Source organism: Podarcis cretensis (genome assembly GCF_951804945.1).
Source record: "Podarcis cretensis genome assembly, chromosome: 4".
In the NCBI taxonomy this organism is placed as follows: domain Eukaryota; kingdom Metazoa; phylum Chordata; class Lepidosauria; order Squamata; family Lacertidae; genus Podarcis; species Podarcis cretensis.
Window position 1 is genome coordinate 5,972,730 of NC_137173.1, and position 20,533 is coordinate 5,993,262.

The 20,533-nt window shown below is 46.9% G+C and overlaps 1 protein-coding gene and 1 long non-coding RNA gene across 2 annotated transcripts; both read right to left on the reverse strand.

Moving 5' to 3' along the window:
- Positions 1 to 1,338: 1,338 nt before the first annotated feature.
- Positions 1,339 to 20,270, reverse strand: LOC307215244. Its single transcript, XR_013838421.1, has 2 exons — positions 20,232 to 20,270; positions 1,339 to 1,503 (listed from the first exon to the last, which is right to left on the reverse strand). It is a non-coding gene; the product is annotated as an uncharacterized lncRNA (long non-coding RNA).
- LOC307214718 (uncharacterized protein) lies at positions 1,688 to 12,335 on the reverse strand. Its single transcript, XM_079973647.1, has 6 exons — positions 12,252 to 12,335; positions 8,718 to 9,225; positions 8,444 to 8,525; positions 8,077 to 8,159; positions 7,019 to 7,145; positions 1,688 to 4,187 (listed from the first exon to the last, which is right to left on the reverse strand). Exons 2-6 carry the CDS (start codon positions 9,132 to 9,134, stop codon positions 2,599 to 2,601), a joined length of 2,298 nt encoding a protein of 765 aa, XP_079829773.1. The 5' UTR covers positions 9,135 to 9,225; positions 12,252 to 12,335; the 3' UTR covers positions 1,688 to 2,598.
- Positions 20,271 to 20,533: the final 263 nt, after the last annotated feature.

A 20,533-nucleotide genomic window follows, 5' to 3' on the forward strand; every position in this document is an offset into this window, starting at 1 on the left:
ACTTGTTTTTCTCTTCTTGAAGATGTGCCACAGGCTTTCTTCATCCAGCAATGGTGACTATTGGAGGAAACGAGTAGGGAGAGCATAGCTGTCAACGTTTCCCATTTTTTAAAGGGAAATTCCCTTATTCCGAATAGGATTCCTCGCAAGAAAAGGGAAAAGTTGACAGCTATGAGGGAGAGGATCCCAAAGACCTGCTCCCCGCTGGGAGGAGCTGACAGCCTGACTTTTGCTGGAGCCAGAGCAAGGTTTCTTGCTCCAGGTGATGCAGAGCTGCCAGGCAGCTGCCCTGAGAGGCCTCCAGGCCCTTCAGGTGTCCAAACACCGGACAGCGGAGGCCGTTCTGGGGAGGGACCCCCATGGGGAGGTGGGGGAGGGAGGGGCTTTGGGGAAGGGGTTGTCCGTCTGCCGGTGAGGAGGACCCTACTGGCCCAGGTTCACGTATCCTGTTTGAAAGGGAAATCATCTTAGGGACTTCCTGTGAAATTCTGGGTCAGGAATGCAGTTCCTACAATGGAGGCATGTGCAACACTACTACACTGTGGAACTGTAGCAGGCTCCAATTTGGACTTTATGAACATATTCATATATGAATGAACTGATGTATTGCACTTTATGTGTTGTTTATGTGCAAGATAAACATTTGATATTGTGATAAGAATATATAGAAGAGTATTGTTTATGTGAATCCACAGCCGGTTACGTCTTGTGTTTGTCGAATGTATTTCATGTAACGCAAGGTTTGATGTTGTTTTGCAAATTCCTAGAATGGAATCTTGGAAGTTGGACGTCCCTTCTATAATGCATAGGTAAAGGTAAAGGGACCCCTGACCATTAGGTCCAGTCATGGCCGACTCTGGGGTTGCGGCGCTCATCTTGCTTTGTTGGCCGAGGGAGCCGGCGTACAGCTTCCGGGTCATGTGGCCAGCATGATTAAGCCACTTCTGGCGAACCAGAGCAGTGCACAGAAACGGAAGGCGAAGGGGTAGATTTAAGAGACCAAATTCCCAACGGCATAAAACCTCTTCAGTCAGTTTAAAATCCACTTTCCCAGTTTGATGTCCTAAGCCATATATCTCATTCAGCCCACATTTTACCAGCTTTCTCACATAAATCTCACGGAGGACTTTGTCAAAAGCCTCACTGAAATCAAGATGCACAATTTCCACAGCAGTCCCCTGATCAACAAAGTTTGTAACTCCATCCAAAAAAAGAAAAGGAGAGATTTCTCTGGCTTGACTCGTTTTTGAGAAAGCCATGCTTTCATCCTGTATGTTGTAAAATCTCCAGATGAAGGGTGAATAAATTTTAAAAATAATAAAAGAGGATATTGACATGTGCAAAGGAAGGAGATTTATGTATTTATTTAATTTGTAAACCAACCAACCCAGTGGTGCCAACTTGAATAAAATATTGGTGGGGGCCAGGTAAGGCCCGCCTTGCACAATAAATCACATGATGCATGCACACCATTTGAATGGCAATGCCTATAATGGCAGTAACCTTTAAAAAAAGTAATGTTTTGAGCCCATACTTCAATTTCCCAGCAGCTCCCCTTGCCCTGGAGAACACTTCTAGCATTTCACATCCTCTACCTGTGGCATTGTTCAGCAGTGGGGACCTCTTCACACCGGATGTCCATTTGGTATGGCCCTTTCCAGGTTTTTGCCTGCTCATTGTGTTTGTCTTTCATTTGTTCTCCTATGTGTGTTGCCAGTAGAAGCCACAATTCTGTGGGTACTCTAGGTGGCGCAGAAAGCACCTAGAAGCTCCCTAGAGGTTGAAGTGCCAATCAAACGTCAGTTTTGCGCTCTATAAATTTCAATTAGCAGTACTGGGGGTGGTTCAGATTCTGGGGCAGTGCTTTTGTCCAGCAGAGGGTGTCACAGGGCCAGCCTACTTTCCCTTTAAAGCAAACTTGGGTCTCCAGATGCTTTTGGATTACAAATCCCATCACCCCTAGCTAGCAGGACCAATGGGGAGTGATGATGGGAACTGTAGTCCGCAAAACTTTTGCGTTTTGCCCGTAACGATGGGACCTGTCCACAGGGTCCCCGGATGTTTGACGGTCTGTTGATCCCTGTGCCACCACTGTGATCACTTCCCAGTTGCCACCAACCCATTTCTCTCGGCTACACACTGAGTCCAGACAGTTGTTAAAATTAAACCAAATAAACAAGTTTGTTTTATAAGCACTAACAAGTTTATGGTTTCAGATAATTTTTCTTGTCAGTTTCTTAACCTTAGTTTCTTTACCGGCCTATACCTTCCTAATACCTTCTGATTATCCCAACTGACTCCTCTTAACAGATTCTCTCACTCTCTCATATCAGACTAGCCCAACCCACAGACTTATGCTCCCCCCTTCTCTAACTCCAGACTCACCTCTTAAGGACACTAACTCCTCCCCTTGGGTTCCTATTGGTTAATCATTTTATACTTAGTTAACCCTTTCCTTATGACCCAGTATGATGTCACACGCCTAGGTCTCAGGATGGTTACAACATACAAACACAAAACACCACATGTTTAAAAGGCATTAGATGTCAATCAGCCAAACACCAGTTAATAAAGGTGAGGATTTCTTGGCTCCTAAAGCTATATAATGGTTTCCCCGACCTTTGTATGGATTCTTTTATGGGAAGTAAGTTTATCCTTCTTCCTGAAGCTCTTTCCACATTCCACACATTCATAGGGTTTCTCCCCTGTATGAATCCTTTGATGAAATGTGAGAATGTCCTTCTTCCTGAAGCTCTTTTCACATTCCACACACTGATAGGGTTTCTCCCCTGTATGAATTCTTTGATGGCAAGTGAGATGGGACCTCTGACTGAAGCTCTTTCCACATTCCACACACTGATAGGGTTTCTCCCCTGTATGAATTCTTTGATGGGAAGTGAGACTCTGCCTGTGACTAAAGCTCTTTCCACATTCCATGCAGTGATAGCGTTTCTCCCCTGTATGGATTCTTTGATGGGAAGTGAGAAGGGAGCTCTTCCTGAAGCTCTTTCCACATTCCACACATTCATAGGGTTTCTCCCCTGTATGAATCCTTTGATGAAATGTGAGAATGTCCTTCTTCCTGAAGCTCTTTCCACATTCCACACACTGATAGGGTTTCTCCCCTGTATGAACTCTTTGATGGCAAGTGAAATGGGACCTCTGACTGAAGCTCTTTCCACATTCCACACATTCATAGGGTTTCTCCCCTGTATGAATTCTTTGATGGGAAGTGAGACTCTGGCTGTGACTAAAGCTCTTTCCACATTCCATGCACTGATAGCGTTTCTCCCCTGTATGGATTCTTTGATGGGAAGTGAGAGAGGAGCTACATGTGAAGCTCTTTCCACATTCCACACACTGATAGGGTTTCTCCCCTGTATGAACTCTTTGATGGCAAGTGAGATGGGACCTCCGACTGAAGCTCTTTCCACATTCCACACATTCATAGGGTTTCTCCCCTGTATGAATTCTTTGATGGGAAGTGAGACTCTGGCTGTGACTGAAGCTCTTTCCACATTCAACACACTGATAGGATTTCTCCCCTGTATGAATTCTTTGATGAAATGTGAGAAAGTCCTTCTTCCTGAAGCTCTTTCCACATTCCACACACTGATAGGGTTTCTCCCCTGTATGAACTCTTTGATGGCAAGTGAGATGGGACCTCCGACTGAAGCTCTTTCCACATTCCACACATTCATAGGGTTTCTCCCCTGTATGAATTCTTTGATGGGAAGTGAGACTCTGGCTGTGACTGAAGCTCTTTCCACATTCAACACACTGATAGGGTTTCTCCCCTGTATGAATTCTTTGATGAAATGTGAGAATGTCCTTCCTCCTGAAGCTCTTTCCACATTCAACACACTGATAGGGTTTCTCACCTGTATGAATTTTTTGATGAAATGTGAGAATGTCCTTCCTCCTGAAGCTCTTTCCACATTCCACACACTGATAGGGTTTCTCCCCTGTATGAATTCTTTGATGGGAAGCAAGACTGTCCTTCTTACTGAAGCTCTTTCCACATTCCACACACTGATATGGTTTCTTTCCAATGAGATTTTGTTGATGGGACGTGGAATGGGAGCTCTGACTGCAGCTTTCTCCACACTCTAAATTTTTACGTGGCTTCTCCTCTCTGGGGATTTTATCTTGGTCACCTTTGTTCTCGATTTCCGATTCATTACAATCTGCAATGGAGACAAAAAGGGGTTAGACACTCATGAACAAATGGAGAAGAACTGAAGGGAATTTGGGGGGGTGTTCATTACTTGTGTTGTTTGTCATTAACCAACATATTTATTATGAGATTCTGATGTGTTGTTGAATGTTGCTTTGTTTGATATACGGTAGTGGTCAAAATTGCAGAAGCCTTTTGGAGAAAAGTGCATTTCAGAGGTTTGATGGCTCAAAACTCTGCTTCTTTTGGAGTACTATCATAAAATTATATATCAATGGAAAGATAATTTTATCAAGAATGCAATTCAACAAAGTTTGTTTAATTATCCATATTCTATGAAACATTATAGCCAAATAACCAGAAAAAGGAAGCACAACTTGCTTATGTTGACTTTTGTCGGTTTGTTACGTGATTGCTAACAAGTTGGTTGGTTTTCTGTCTTCTTTCATTTAGTGAGGTTGAAAAACATAATAAAATTATAGAAATGGCACAAAGAGTTCACTGGTCACCCAGAAAGCGATGTAAAATTGTACTATTAAGTGAACAGAGCTACAGTTATGAAGAAATTAGCAGAAAGATTGGGGAAAACTTAACCAAAGCTGGCATTTCTATATTTTGGAAAAGCTATAAGGAGACTCAGTGACCATGAAATCATACCGTTAAAGGCAATAAAAGGTGCACAAAGGCAAGTGACGATTGAAGAATGGAGAAACTGTGACAGAAAAATATCATCTGGGTGTATACAAGATTACATGGCGCAATGCAATGTGAAGTTGAGTGCAAGGACTGGTCTAAATGTTAGAGTTCTAAGGAAAAAGCCATTGTTATCTCTCAAGCAAAGCTTGAAAAGATAGAAGAAGAAGAAGAAGAAGAAGAAGAAGAAGAAGAAGAAGAAGAGGAGGAGGAGGAGGAGGAGGAGGAGTTTGGATTTGATATCCCACCTTTCACTCCCCTTCAGGAGTCTCAAAGCGGCTAACAATCTCCTTTCCCTTCCTCCCCCACAACAAACACTCTGTGAGGTGAGTGGGGCTGAGACACTTCAAAGAAGTGTGACTGGCCCAAGGTCACCCAGCAGCTGCATGTGGAGGAGTTCCGGTTCACCAGATTACGAGTCTACCGCTCTTAACCACTACACCACGCCATGTCTAAACCCTTGTTAAGTGGACAGTGGAACAATGGGACAGTGTTATTTGGAGGGACGAGAGCCAAATCTCCTTGCTTGGTAGTGATGGCATGAAATACGTGAGGAGAAGAATCAGAGAAGATTTACATGCTACTTGCATTACACCGACCGTGAAACACCCAGATAGTGTGATGATCTGGGGTTGTATGGCAGCAAAAGCTGTGGGCAAAATTTGCGTCATTAATGGGAATGTAAATGCCCCAAAACACATAAATGAAATACTTTAGCCCAAACTGAAGCCTTCCGCAGGTGATCTTTTCCCTGATACTGAAGCATATATATCTATCTATCTATTTTTCTATTTCAACAAGATTCAGCTCCATGTCATGTTGCTGCTGTGTGCAAACAGTGCTTTCAAGATAATCCTATTCCACTGCCAGAATGTCCTGGGAATAGCTCAAACTTTAACCCAATCGGAATTCTATGGGGCCGACTAAAGAAACTTGTTAATCAAAGGCAACCCAGCAAAAAAGCCCAATCAAAAGAGGCAATAATTCAGTCTTGGTTTCACATTCTCACAGCTGCAGAACTAAAAACTTCATGGGAAGGCGTTGTAAGGCCGTAATGAAAGCTAATGGTTACCAAAGGTTTCACGTTTTTTCACAAAAGCTTTCCACAATTTTGACCACCAGTATAAGTTGTTCATTTTAAGTTAATGTTCTTTTTATATGGCATCAGAATATTATTATGTTTCATGTTTGTATATGTGTTGGAAGCCGCCCAGAGTGCCTGGGGCAACCCAGCCAGACAGGCAGGGTAGAAATAAAAATGTCAGCTTTGTTCCGGAGCTGACAGAGGCTGGAATGTATGAAAGCAGGCAAAGAGAGATAAGGACACTGGAATGTGAGCTGGAATGTGAGAGGGGGGGGGCAGCCGAGTGGCAGAGCTTCAGAGAACAGAGAGCAGGCAGCAGATAGCAAAGATCCACAAAATACCAATCTTAGCTCAGAGACAGAAGGGGAGAGGCCAGGAATAGCTAGCCCCAAAACTCGAAGGCGCGAAAAGGTCAGTGAGAGGAGGGGAAAGAGCAGAAGCGAAAGGGTTTTTCCCCCTCTTGGAAGAAGAGGAAGGGGCGGAGTTTAGACTTGGCAACTACAAACTTGGAAGTCAGACACGGAGTGAAAGAGCTCCGGAGTGTTTGAGCAATAAACCCGAGATAATTACTGCTGGTATCTCGCTTCTGTGGGAGAGCCAAGCCATTACAAAAAATTATTATTACTACAGTGGTACCTGTTCTGGAAAAAATTAAGTTTGTAAACTGAGGTACCACTGTATCATCCTCATCCTCATCACTGCTACTACTACCTGAGATTCCATAAGCCTAGCTCTTCTCTGGGATTAATTTTATTTGGCCCAGCCATGGCATCCCCTCCATCTCCTGAACCTGAACCTGAAGCTACTTATCTTTCCTGAGAATTATGAAGCTGACATTTTAGATGGCCTGTGAAGTTCAGACCAGTCCTATTATGGTAGAAAAAGGAATCATTGGAGGAAATTGTTCAAAGAAAAAACTGTAATTTACTGTTTACTGTGGGGGTGTTAGGTTTCCAGGTGTTATAGGGGGCGCTCTTGAGCTTTGTGAAAATAAATGAGGTTGGGCCCATAGAGGTATTTTTTGAATTTCCAGGCAAATATGACGATCCCACAGGGAGCCTTACCAAGAGAGGCCAATATCCCACAATTCTCCTCCATGACATCCTTATGCAGAGCTCTTTGGTCAGGATCCAGCAACGCCCACTCCTCGTCCGTGAAACGAACAGCAACGTCTTCAAAGCACACTGGAGCCTAAAAGAAAAAGGGAAATGTCTTCCTCTGAGACAGCAGAAATTTGATCTGCTACACAATGCTCTGTTGTTTCCTTCCAATGCGGTGCTGTTTCAATAGGATTGCTTTACTGCACATTTTAAATATGAATGCTTATTTTAGTCTGCATTTTAATTATGGGTGTTTATCTTTGTGCAAATAGGTGGTACTCCACCATGTGTTGTCCAAGTCATTCTGCCTATGAAAGCATTCCAGTTTTCCCAATGGAAGGATCCACTTTCTCCTCTCCTCCTGAGCTGTTCTGCAGAGTTCCCTCCCAATGCCCTTGAGCCAAATCCAAGGGGGTCATTGAGAGGGGAAGGAATGAGGGGCCGGCCCCATTTTGCAGCCAATGGGGCTGGTTAGGTGAATCCAGGCCACTATTTGTTCTCATTTGTCCACTGCTTAGAAACTGATTTTAGCATTCAGTGATCAATCTAGAAATAAAATAAGCCTATTTTGAATGGCCATCTGTCTTGGATTATCTATCAGAGATTTCTGCAATGTACGGGATCTGCTGGCTCTGAGAGACAAGCCGGGAGGGTGGCTTCTGGCAAAAGGAGAGGGAGCCACCGGTGGCTCTTCCTTATCCTGACTCACCTCTGTCTCTTGACCTTCCTCTCCCACTCGCCTCCTCTCTCTTCTACCGCTGATTCTGCACTGCTTCTGCCACAGAGTCTCCCAGCTCACTAAGCCCTGTTACCCCTTCAGCTTCTGACACCTCCTCTTCCCAGGCTTCTCCCTCTTCCCCCTCTGACCACCCATCCTTCTTCTACCTCCACTTCTTGGGCTCTCAGCCGTCTTCCCTTCCTGGTTCCCCAGCTACATCCTCCCACAATTCCTCTGTGCCCAACCAGTCTATGACACTGCTCCATGCCTCAGCCTCTGTCCCCACAAGGCAGCTTCCCCTGACCTGATCTCGTTCCACAGCCTCTGCTTCCCTTCTGCCCCCATGAAAAGGTGGATCAGGAGGTCTTGCCGGCATCCTTCTGTCACCTGCAAGAGAAAAAACATAAACAGGACGCCTGGAGTGCCGGCTTCTCTCACAGGTGAAACAGGGCATCTCTAACTGCAGGTGGGCCATTGAGAAAGCCTTACCTACTGAGAGCATTTGGATGTTTGTGCCCATGTCATATGTTAGTTGTGCAGAAATACATCTCCCCTCCTCTGTACCTTTCTTCCCAACTGTCTCCCCCCAAAACAAGATGAAAAGAACCCTCAGATGAGTTGGAAAACCAACAGAATGAGACCAAATGGAGAAAAACCACCTTCCTCCTTACCCAGTGGCCTCTCTCTGGTGTCCAACGGAGGCCTCTCTGCCTCACAGGAATCCAGGTCCATTTCTGCAAAGAGATCCTTTCCCTAAAAAAGAAACAAGGATTCAAAACAGAGAATGGTGAGAAATATTAGAGAATGAAAAAGACTTGAAGGGTGTGAGATCTCATTCCATAGATGCTTTCCCACAAAATGGATGGGCCATCAGGAGAGCATTATGGGATGTTCTCTGTCCTGTTTGGAGCCCCTTGGGAGTATCCAGAGGAAAGTCTCTCTCACCTGCTTTCTCTCCTCCTGCTTTCTCTCCTCTGCCTGACTCAGGAGGAAACCTTCGGCCAGGGCCACCGCCTGGGAACTGGTCTCCGCTCCGCATTCCCTCACCCAGCTCTCCATCTCCAGGGGAAGGACAGCCAGGAACTGCTCCAAGATCACCAGGTCCAGCATCTCAGCTTTCGTGTGCCTTTCCGGCTTCAGCCACTGATGGTCAAGGTGGTAGAGTCGGCTGCAAGCCTCTCGGGGTCCTTTGGCCTCCTGGCAGCAGAACTGCCTCAACTGCTGGCTCTGCACCTCTGAGCGGAGGGTGTCCTCCTCACCCAGGATCTTCTGCACTGGGATTTCCAAGAATCCCCCACTGCTCCCAGTTTGGCTGGCATGGCCTCTTCCTCCTTCGGGGCCAGTTGAATCTTGCTCTTCCATTTGTGCTCTTAGGAAGCCTCTGAGAGATCAGAAGGAACCCTTTGGTCTTTGGACAAATTCTTTCTGTCGTAATGAAAAGCTCTAGGAAATCCTACTACTACTACTACTACTACTACTACTACTAATAATAATAATAATAATTTATTATTTATACCCCACCCAGCTGGCTGGGCCTCCCCAGCCACTCTGGGCAGCTTCCATAGAAACCAAAAATACAGTAAAATATCACATGTTAAAAACTTCCCTGAACAGGGCTGCCTTAAGATGTCTTCTGAATGTCAGGTAGTTGTTTATCGCTTTGACATCTGCTGGAAGGGCGTTCCACAGGGCGGGCGCCACTACCGAGAAGGCCCTCTGCCTGGTTCCCTGTAGCTTTGCTTCTCGCAATGAGGCAACCGCCAGAAGGCCCTCGGCGCTGGATCTCAGCGTCCGGGCAGAATGATGGGGGTGGAGACGCTCCTTCAGGTATACTGGACTGAGGCCGTTTAGGGCTTTAAAGGTCAGCACCAACACTTTGAATTGTGCTCGGAAACGTACTGGGAGCCAATGTAGGTCTTTCAAGAGAGGTGTTATATGGTCTCGGCAGCCGCCCCCAGTCACCAGTCTAGCTGCCGCATTCTGGATTAGTTGTAGTTTCCGAGTCACCTTCAAGGGTAGCCCCACGTAGAGTGCATTGCAGTAGTCCAAGCGGGAGATAACCAGAGCATGCACCACTCTGGCGAGACAGTCCGTAGGCAGATAGGGTCTCAGCCTACGTATCAGATGGAGCTGGTAAACAGCTGCCCTGGACACAGATTTGACCTGTGCCTCCATGGACAGCTGTGAATCCAAAATGACTCCCAGGCTGCGCACCTGGTCCTTCAGGGGCAAAGTTACCCCATTCAGGACCAGGGAATCCTCCACACCTGCCCGCCTCCTGTCCCCCAAAAACAGTACTTCTGTCTTGTCAGGATTCAACCTCAATCTGTTAGCCGCCATCCATCCTCCAACCGCCTCCAGACACTCACATAGGACCTTCACCGCCTTCACTGGTTCTGATTTAAAAGAGAGGTAGAGCTGGGTATCATCCGCATACTGATGAACACCCAGCCCAAACCTCCTGATGATCTCTCCCAGCGGCTGCATGTAAATGTTGAAAAGCATGGGGGAGATGACAGAACCCTGAGGCACCCCACAAGTGAGAGCTCAGGGGTCCGAACACTCATCCCCCACCACCACTTTCTGAACATGGCCCAGGAGGAAGGAGCGGAACCACTGTATGACAGTGCCCCCAGCTCCCAGCCCCTCAAGACGGTCCAGAACGATGTTATGGTTGATGGTATCAAAGGCCGCTGAGAGATCCAGCAGAACTAGGAAACAGCTCTCACCTTTGTCCCTACCCGCCGGAGATCATCAACCAGCGCGACCAAAGCAGTTTCAGTCCCATGATGAGGCCTGAATCCCGACTGGAAGGGATCCAAATGGTCCGCTTCTTCCAGGCGTGCCTGGAGTTGTTCGGCAACTGCTCGCTCAATCACCTTGCCCAAGAATGGAAGATTTGAGACTGGGCGATAGTTAGCCATATTGGCAGCATCTAAAGATGGTTTTTTAAGAAGCAGTTTAATAACTGCCTCTTTCAGCGGGTCTGGGAAGGCTCCCTCACGGAGGGAAGCATTCACCGCCCCACCAGTCCTTCCTGGTTAGCTTTTATAAGCCAGGATGGGCAAGGATCCAGGAGACAGGTGGTTGGTTTCACTCATCCAAGCAGCCTGTCCACATCCTCGGAGGTAACAGATTGGAATTGATGCCACTCAACTTGACTAAACAGAACTAGCACTCTCCCACCCCGGCCCTGCTCCCATGGTGGAGTCTACTTCTTCCCGAATCTGAGCGATTTTATCTGCAAAAAACTTTGCAAAATACATTGTTCTGTTACAGAATTTGTAGAACGGGGGTGGGGTGGGATTGGTTCCCTGAGGAAACATGGGTGAGTCTTGCTGGGAACCAGGGCTGGACTGCACCGCATCCCAGACCATGAGCTATCTTTTTGAAAAGAAAGAGGAGGAAGAGACCCGACAGAAATAAGAAATAATTCTCTCGCCTTCTAGCAATGCAAAATGTGGAGGCAACTGAAGGGATTTCTGGGCGATTAATCAAACTGGTTTCTGCTGCCTTCCAGTCAATGCATGAAGTCAGAACTGAGTGACAAGAGAATCGTTTTTATCTTGTGAAAAATAGATGCTTGGCTCTAGTGGGGGTCCTCACCCGGGGGTCCTCAGGAGTTGCTCCCCACCCCCATTCCCCTGCTTCTGTCTCCTTTTCTTGCACTTGGACTCTCTGCCGCTCTCCAGACAGATGTCTGGGGTGGGGTCCCTTTTTCCTTGCTCTGAGGGCCAGGTATGTATCCGACCAACCCCCTAAGGGCCAAGTGGGCAGGGCGAAAGACATCTCCCTTGAAATTTAGGTGGGTAATTTTCTATTTTTATTATTATTGTTATTATTATTATTATTATTCTGCTAGATAGCTTAAGACACACACAGCCATTCATGCCAAGGTCCCTGGAGGCTCGATGAGTAGCAGCGCCCATTTCCGGCTTCTTTGCCAGCAAGAATCCCTTTGGGACAGAGAGGATGTGGTCCTGGGATGCCATGCTCTGGGTGCGAGGGGATTGCTGCAGTGGCCTCCGTGGGGAGCTGCCCTTGGAGACGACTGGGAAACTGGTCTGCAATGCAGCAGCCAGACTATGGGCTGGGATCCCTCTCTTTATTCCTGGCCTTTCTCTCCCACCTTTCCTTCCTTCCTCCACGTGGGGTTTTCTTGGGGGAGGGACTAGTCCACCTCCTCGTCCAGCTTTGGAAAACCATTTGCACATGTTTCCTCTGTTGTGCAATGAGGCTGAGCGATGTCACACAGAGTTAAAGTCCCAGGGACTCCTTTGTTTAAAGAAGGGAGATTTTTTCAGAAAGGGGGGGCGGAGGGCCAAATGAGTTTGGGATCCTCTGATCTCCAGGAAGGAGAGCGTGGCAGACCTGGCCCCTCCCGGATCAGACCCCCCAGGCCCCCTCCCCTGCTGCAGCCCTGGGACCCCCCCCCCGTCTCCCCACTGCACCCTCTGGGGGGAGAGAGAGGAGACTCACCAGATCCCAGGAGGGGACAGCGAGGCAGCCCTTGCAGGAGAGACCCCAAAGCAAGGAAAGGACTGGGAGGGAGGGGCCTTGGCTCTGGAGGACCTGCCCCCCTTGCTTCCTGGCCTCTCTAGGAAGGCAGCTCACTTCCCTTTAACCCTTGCAAAGCCAAGTCCCTCCAGCTCAGCCCTCTCTCGCTTGGCAGAACCTCAGATTCTTATTATTTTTTATGGATTAAGGGGGGCAGTTGCCCCCCTGGCTACGCCCATGCCCAGATATCCTTTTGGGGGTGAGGCTCTTGGCTGTAAACTGGGCATCTCCCTCCCTTGGCCAGAAACCAGAGGAAGAGCTTGCAGGGAAAAGGGCTTTGCAGGAGGCAAGGAAGCTCCTCCTGGAATTCCGGAGTGGAGAGAGAGGAGGGGATCCCAGGGTCATCTAGTCCAACCCCAGCAATGCTGGAATCTCAGCTGAAGCATCCATGGCGGATGGCCGTCCGATCTCTGCTTAGAATACTTTCCCCTGCCCAACTGCTCTTAGATGTCCCTCAAGGCAGCAGGTCCCGAGTTCTAGCCCTGCTGAAACAATCGCACTGGCTGCCAAGGAGGAACCAAGCGAATTTCAAAATAAATAAATCCTATTCTCATCATAAATGAGTAATACTTTCTTATGCATGCTTTTTATGCTAATAAAAGAAGTATGCCATTTCCCTTTCCAGAAATGCTTAATTGCTAATTGAATGGACTGAAAATGGATTGTTTTTATTTTTATGTTTAATATTTGATGGACTATTGTATTTTAATATTTTGTTGGAAGCCGCCCAGAGTGGCTGGTAAAACCCGACGGGCGGGGTATTATTTGTTTGTTTGTTTGTTTGTTTATTAGATTGATCAGGTGAGTGTTCTCCTATCGAAAGAGGCAGGTGGAATCTCCACGCTTGCTAATAGCATAACATTGAAAGGCTAGGCAAATATGGGGAGCCCTAGAGCATCCGCTTGGCATGCAGAATGTCCCAGTCAGTGTAGACCAGGGGTCCTCAAACTATGTCCCATGGGCCGAATCCAGCCTGCCAGGCGCGTGAATCTGGCCTGCATGGCCATTTCAGAACCCGCCAAGTGTCTGAGGCTGAAAGCATCTCACCATCCGTTCAGTCCTTGCGTTGCACTGTGGTAAACGCCACAGGCGTGGTGGCGGCTCTACCAATGGAAGGCCAGGGGGTTTCGCCCGGGGATGGGGAAGTGTTGTCTTTTGGCTTGAAGAGCGAAATTGAGGTTGGCGGAGGAAGGCAGACTTGGGTCAATTTGGTTTCGTTACGTAGAGGTTTACTTTAAAGGTGGGAGAAGGAAGTACAGTCCTATTTTTGTGCGTTCTTTCCACTCATGTGGTTTACATGCTCTGAAAGCTGGGATCTATTTTGATATTTAAATTTTAAAAGGGTGGAGTGGAACTGGATATTGACCATCTTGTTAGCCTGGGGCAGGGGGCAGCAACCTTTTTCAGCTGTGGGCCGGTCCACTGTCCCTCACACCATATAGGGGGCCAGATTATATGGGGGGGGTGAACGAATTCCTATGCCCCACAAATAACCCAGAGAGGCATTTTAAATAAAATGACACATTCTACTCATATAAAAGCATCCTGATTCCCGAATTGTCCGCGGGCCAGATTGAGAAGATGATTGGGCTGCATCTGGCCCCCAGGCCTTAGCTTGCCTATCCCTGGCCTGGGGAGCCACATTCTGGTTGAAGGAGGCCAGGATTAGCCCCCAAGGCCTGGGGTGTCCCTCCTCCCCTGCAGTAGGGCTTGGAATCCAGGAGAAAACTCTTGGAATAGCCTTGCCAGGTGCTCAGGGAGGGATTCAGCTGTCCCCATGTCCTTCTCTTTGCAGATGTGCTGCAGTTGTACATCCCTCCCCCAGAGGTGAGTATTGGAGAGAACCAGAGTAGGGACTCAGACCTGCCCTCCTTGCCCCCCACTCTGCACTCTCGGAGGTGGAGAAGCCCTCCCTTCCTGAGAAACACACTTTTGCCTTTCAGCTGCTGGAGGAAGATTAGCTGTACCTGCCAGAGGTGATTCAGAACTGCCAGGCAGCTGAGCTCAAGGGGCTCTGAACCCTGAAGTGCTCCAAGCAGGAGACGGCCAAAGCCATCCTGGTGAGTGATGGGTGGTGTGGGGGACCCCCATGAGGAAGTGGGGAGGGAGGGGCTTTGGGGAAGGGGTTCTCCGTCTGCCGGTGAGGAGGACCCTACTGGCCTAGGTTCACGTATCCTGTTTGAAAGGGGAATCATCTTAGGGACTTCCTGTGAAAATCTGGGTCAGCAATGCTGTTCCCGGAATTGACAAACACACAAGATCATAGAATCATAGAGTTGGAAGAGACCACAAGGGCCATCGAGTCCAACCCCCTGCCAAGCAGGAAACACCATCAGAGCACTCCTGACATATGGTTGTCAAGCCTCTGCTTAAAGACCTCCAAAGAAGGAGACTCCACCACACTCCTTGGCAGCAAATTCCACTGTCAAACAGCTCTTACTGCCAGGAAGTTCTTCCTAATGTTTAGGTGGAATCTTCTTTCTTGTAGTTTGGAACCATTGCTCCATGTCCGCTTCTCTAGAGCAGCAGAAACCAACCTTTCTCCCTCCTCTATGTGACATCCTTTTATATATTTGAACATGGCTATCATATCACCCCTTAACCTCCTCTTCTCCAGGCTAAACATGCCCAGCTCCCTTAGCCGTTCCTCATAAGGCATCGTTTCCAGGCCTTTGACCATTTTGGTTGCCCTCCTCTGGACACGTTCCAGTTTGTCAGTGTCCTTCTTGAACTGTGGTGCCCAGAACTGGACACAGTACTCCAGGTGAGGTCTGACCAGAGCAGAATACAGTGGCACTATTACTTCCCTTGATCTAGATGATGCAGCCCAGAATTGCACTGGCTTTTTTAGCTGCCGCGTCACACTGTTGGCTCATGTCAAGTTTGTGGTCAACCAAGACTCCCAGAGCCTTTTCACATGTACTGCTCTCAAGCCAGGTGTCACCCATCTTGTATTTGTGCCTCTCATTTTTTTTGCCCAAGTGCAATACTTTACATTTCTCCCTGTTAAAATTCATCTTGTTTGTTTTGGCCCAGTTCTCTAATCTGTCAAGATGTAATCGGCTGTGCATTCACATAAACAATACTCTTCTATACATTCTTATCACAATATCAAAGGTTTATATTGCACATAAACAACACATAAATTGCAATAATATAGACGGAAGTCCCCAATAAATCATTCATAAAGACCAAATGTCGGCTAGTTTCTGTTCCACATACGTTCATAAAGTCCAAATTGGAGCCTGCTACAGTTCCACAGTGTTTTGACAAGGATTTCTGGAATAATGCCTTGTTTCGCTCTCATGGGCTTCATCCGTTGCACATATTCTAAGTAATATAAATGAATATAATGTTGTAATTCAACATATTTTAACAAATTAACAAACCTGTGAATGGATAAAGTTTGTTTTACATTTGTTGTTTTAAAGGGGTCACTTAAAGAAGAAAACCTTACAGCTGCAGATTTCTGTCACCTGAAGCTAAAATAAATGCTGCACCTGTCTATATACCATATTTTTCGCCCTATAGGACACACTTTTTCCCCTCCAAAAATGAAGGGGAAATGTGTGTGCGTCCTTGGCTTCAGCGATAGCAACGGAGGCTTCGCGTTGCTTTCGCTGAAGCCAGGAGAGTCTCCTCTTTGAGGCTGGCAGTGGGGGAAAGCAGCGCTTCTCCCCACCGCCAGCCCCACAAGCTGGGGGGGGGGGCAGCGGGAAGGCGCATGATGCCTAAGCGCTGCTCCATGACCCGGCTTTGAGGCTGGCGGTGGGGAAAAGCAGTGCCAGCCCCACAAGCTGGGTTGAAAAGCCCGCAGGAGCCGCGCGCTCTTTAAAGGGTGTGTGGCTTCTGCGGGCTTTTCTACGAGGTGGGGGAATTCCCCCACCTCATAGAAAATCCCGCAGGAGCCGTGCAGCCTTTAAAGAGCGCGCCACTCTTGGGGGCTTTTCCCCAAGGAGGGAGAAGGGACTGACTGGCTGAGTAAGTCCCTTCTCCCTCCTGTGGGCTTTTGCGGGAGATGGGGGAATTCCGCCACCTCCCGCAAAAGCAGGGAGGTCGTACAGGCTGCGTGCAGCCTGTCCGCTGCTCCCAGAGCTTTGGGGGGGGGGGTGATCATATTTTTTTCCTTGATTTCCCCCCCTGAAAAATAGGTGCGCCCTATGGGTCGGTGTGCCCTATAGGGCGAAAAATACGGTACATTGTAAGAGTTGTTGTTCACTGAAGAAACCACTGTGTTAAAAGTTCTATTATCTTGATACTTCATATATGGCATGTACTTTTATAGCACAATTGTTTATATAATTTTAATTTGTTAAACGATCTAGTGGTCGATCCACAACTCTGGTCACTGCTCCGTGAGAAAAGCTCAAGAACTCTGGGCAAAGACAATGGGTAGATCACTGGCAGGATTTTTATTACTGGGAGTAGATCCCAGTCTCTTGGAAGTTCTGGCATTGTAGCTAGTTCAAGGTACTAGCACAACGTTAATTGCCACTCATCTTTTGTTGATATTAACTCATTTCCCAGTATTTTGCTATTAACATCCTAGCCGCTGTTGTCATGTAAAGAAACACTCTTTTATTTTCATTTGGTATGCTTATTGTAAGAATATCAAATAGGAAATCTTTGGTTTTCTTTAAAATAAATAGAATTTATTTTATTTTATTTTACTTTATTTGTGAAATAAGGTTCCCTCATTATTTTTATCTGGAAAAAATGTTTAACTGGTAATCTATCTTTTTTACTTTTGTTTTCTTTTTATATTTTTCCTTTTTTTGTATTTTTAGCATATAATAACAGTAGTAAATACCGGTATATGGAAATGTGATCCTAATATTGAAATGACTAAAATGCTTAACTCGCTGAGATAATAATAGTGAAATGAATAAAATGCCTGCAGCTTCCCAAGAAAACTCAAGGAGATTCTCCCCTTTTTGGCTTTTACCTCTTCCCTTTATAACTGTGTCTTTAAGTCCCAAAAGTCCTGCCCCACCCTCCCGCTTACAGGATATCCCTTCTACAGATGTCAACGCAGACCTCTTCACCACAAGGCTATTCATTACCTGCAACAACAACAACAACAAGACACCAGAGTGGCCACAGCTATCTCTTTCCAAAGGATATAGACTGACAGGGAGGGGGCTGACAAAGGGGGGAAAGTTGAATTGCAAGCACATTCTCTCACCTTTTAAACCTCAAGACTCTGCGCCCCAGGATTGAAAAGATATGTAAAAGATCACAATTGCCTCAAGATATGCAACTGATATTTTCCGTATTTTTTGCTCTATAGGACGCACCCGACCATAGGACGCACCTTGTTTTAGAGGGGGGAGACCATGGGGGGGAAAATCTCCCTCTCTCTGCACAGCGCCCCTTCAGCGAAGCGGCTTAGCTGAAGGGGCACTTAGCTGAAGGGGCACTGCACCTTAGCTGAAGGGGCACCTACCCTTCAGTGAAGGCAACCCCGAAGCCTCTGGAGTGCAGCGGGAGCTCCCGCCGTGCTCCGGAGGCTTCAGGCGGCTAGAGAGCGAGAGAGGACAGTGCGCACCGACCCCTCTCGCTCTCCAGGCTTCAGCGAAAGCAATGTGAAGCCTCTGGAGCGTGGCAGCAACGCTCCCACTGCGCTTCGGAGGCTTCGCCTTGCTATCGCTGAAGCCAAGGAGCCTGCATTCACTCCATAAGACGCACACACATTTCCCCTTAATTTTTGGAGGGGAAAATGTGTGTCTTATAGAGTGAAAAATATGGTAATTAGTATGTGGTGTATTGTGTGATATTATGTAGGAATGCTAACATGTGTCTGACAGTATGTTATTTCCACAAAGAGGGGGACCCAAATTTTGTGTATAATTGCTATTATGCTCAATGTATAGTGTCTTGTTGCCTACACCCCAATGGAGGATTCTCATGCATTTTAAGCTTTCAAATAGATCAGGCTATTGTGTAGTCCAGTATTTAGATTAGATGAATTTAAGTGGTTAAAATGAATGATTTAGCTACACGACATCTAGATTTCAAAAGGAAGTCGTAGAAGGGAAAGGGAAGTTGCTGAAAGGTGCATATAGTACTCTGCTAGAATGGGAAACAAAAGATAAAGAGGTGAAATCAGTCATGATTAAATGGGCACAAGATATAGGTCATAATACAATGTTTGAAGATTGGGAAAGATTGTGGAAAACTGATTTAAAATTTAAAGACCGCTCTTTGCTGACAGAAAATTACATGAACATGATGTGTAGATGGTATATATCACGAGTGCAGATAGGAAGAATGTATAAAACTGGCTCAAATATATGTTGGAAATCTAAGGAAAAAGAAGGGACTTTTTACCATATGTGGCGGGATTGTAATAAAATTTTAAAAATTCTGGGAAATGATATACAATGAGTTGAAGAAAATGTTCCAATTAACTTTTGTAAAAAAGCCTGAAGCATTATTGTTAGGGATTGTAGGAAAAGAAGAAGAAGAAATGCACCTTGGGCTTCTTCCCATGCAGCAGAAAATAGGGCGTGTCCCCTACTACAGAACTGTAAGAACTGTTCAGAGTGAAGGACGCAGATTTCCACGCTTCCACCCAAAACTGCTGGGGCAACCCTGTGTCAAAGAGCATGGCTTTGGTTGCCTCCTGCAGCGTTCTCTACCTGCATTCTGCAACTCCTTTCTCCTGAGAATTTGCTACAGTCAACCTGTGGTGTATGTCTTTCTGGCAGAAGTTCTGCAACACAGATCTAGTCTGGTGAACTCTCCATCGCGATCTGATTGAAAGCTCTGACCCTCAGTGAGAACTGTAGTTCTACTGCCGTTATCCAGTCTTTCACCAAAGCAGCGGCCTCTCACTTGTGCTTCAGAGAGAAAATCCACCCATTTCTGGAAGAATCATCCACCAGAGACAGCACAAATTCGGCCCCGCCCAGACTGGCAACTGGCATAGGGCCCCAAAGGTATGCAAGGACTAGCTCAAAAGCTTTTGTGGTTACCCTGTCAGACCTAAGATAAGAGCACGTCTGAACCTTAGCTTTCTTGAAGGCCCTGCATTCCAGGTATTTGTCACATACCTTCATCTTGCACCCCTCAGTGCACCCTGGGACCTTCTTAACATACCCCCAGTTGATATGTGACATTCTCTGGTGCCAAATGCCATGATGGCACCCATCATGGATGGGAACCTTAGCACACTGTGCTTGTGCATCCTCACCTATTAGCACACTGTGCTTGTGCATCCTCACCTATTTACCTGCAATAGGTGCTTCTAGCACAAACAGCCTGTCTTTGCACTCAACACTGACCAGTTGTCGCCCACCTCTGGAAAAGGAACACACATTATTTTCAAAACACACTTTGAACCCATCATGGACAAGAGAGGAAACAGAAAGCAAACAGCACTGCATCTCTGGAACGACATAGGCCTAAATCTCTGCCTGTAAAAAAGAACAATAAACAGAGCGAGACATAGTTAGTTGGCGCTTGGAACCATCTGCAAGTTACACTTCTTCCAGTTTTCAGAGCCTTGCAATTCCACAAAAAACCACTAGATGGCGATGGCATGAGGTGGTGACTGGCCCCACTGTCAATCACCCAGCTCAGCCTGTGGCCCTGGTCACAGTTTTTCACTGTTGACATAGCAGCAGCCAAATGATACTGTGACGACATGTCTCTGCCAGTTTCCTTGAGACCTTTCGAGGCTTCCCACGCTTGGCAGCTCCTGTTATCTGGTTGCCACAGAAAACGGCCTTGGAGACATCCTGTGGCTCCACTGGACAATTCCGGACCAGGTGGAAATCAGAGCTGCAACGGAAACGCATCACTTCTCCCTTCTCCCTTCACCCCCATTCTTGGGCGCAACACAGCCTGGGCCTGCTCACCCTCCAGCTCTCTACCTGTAATGCCTATAATGGCAGCAACTTTTTAAAAAAGTAATATTTTGAGCCCGTAGTTCAATTTCCCAGCAGCTCCCCTTGCCCCAAAGAACACTTCTAGCATTCCATATCCTCTACCTGTGGCATTGTTCAGCAGTGGGGAAAGTGACCTCTTCACACCGGATGTCCATTTGGTATGGCCCTTTCCAGGTTTTTGCCTGCCCCCTGTGTTTGTCTTTCATTTGTTCTCCTATGTGTGTTGCCAGTAGAAGCCACAATTCTGTGGGTACTCTAGGTGGTGCAGAAAGTTGGCAGCAATACCCTACACCCATAGGTCTCAGGATAGTT

Coding starts and splice junctions, on each gene's coding strand:
- LOC307214718 (XM_079973647.1), bottom strand. CDS start 9,134: ATGGAAGAGCAAGATTCAACTGGCCCCGAAGGAGGAAGAGGCCATGCC. Junction 7,146..8,076: donor AGGCTGTGGAACGAGATCAG/GTCAGGGGAAGC, acceptor TTTTTCTTTTAG/GCTCCAGTGTGCTTTGAAGA. Junction 4,188..7,018: donor TGGGATATTGGCCTCTCTTG/GTAAGGCTCCCT, acceptor TCTCCATTGCAG/ATTGTAATGAATCGGAAATC.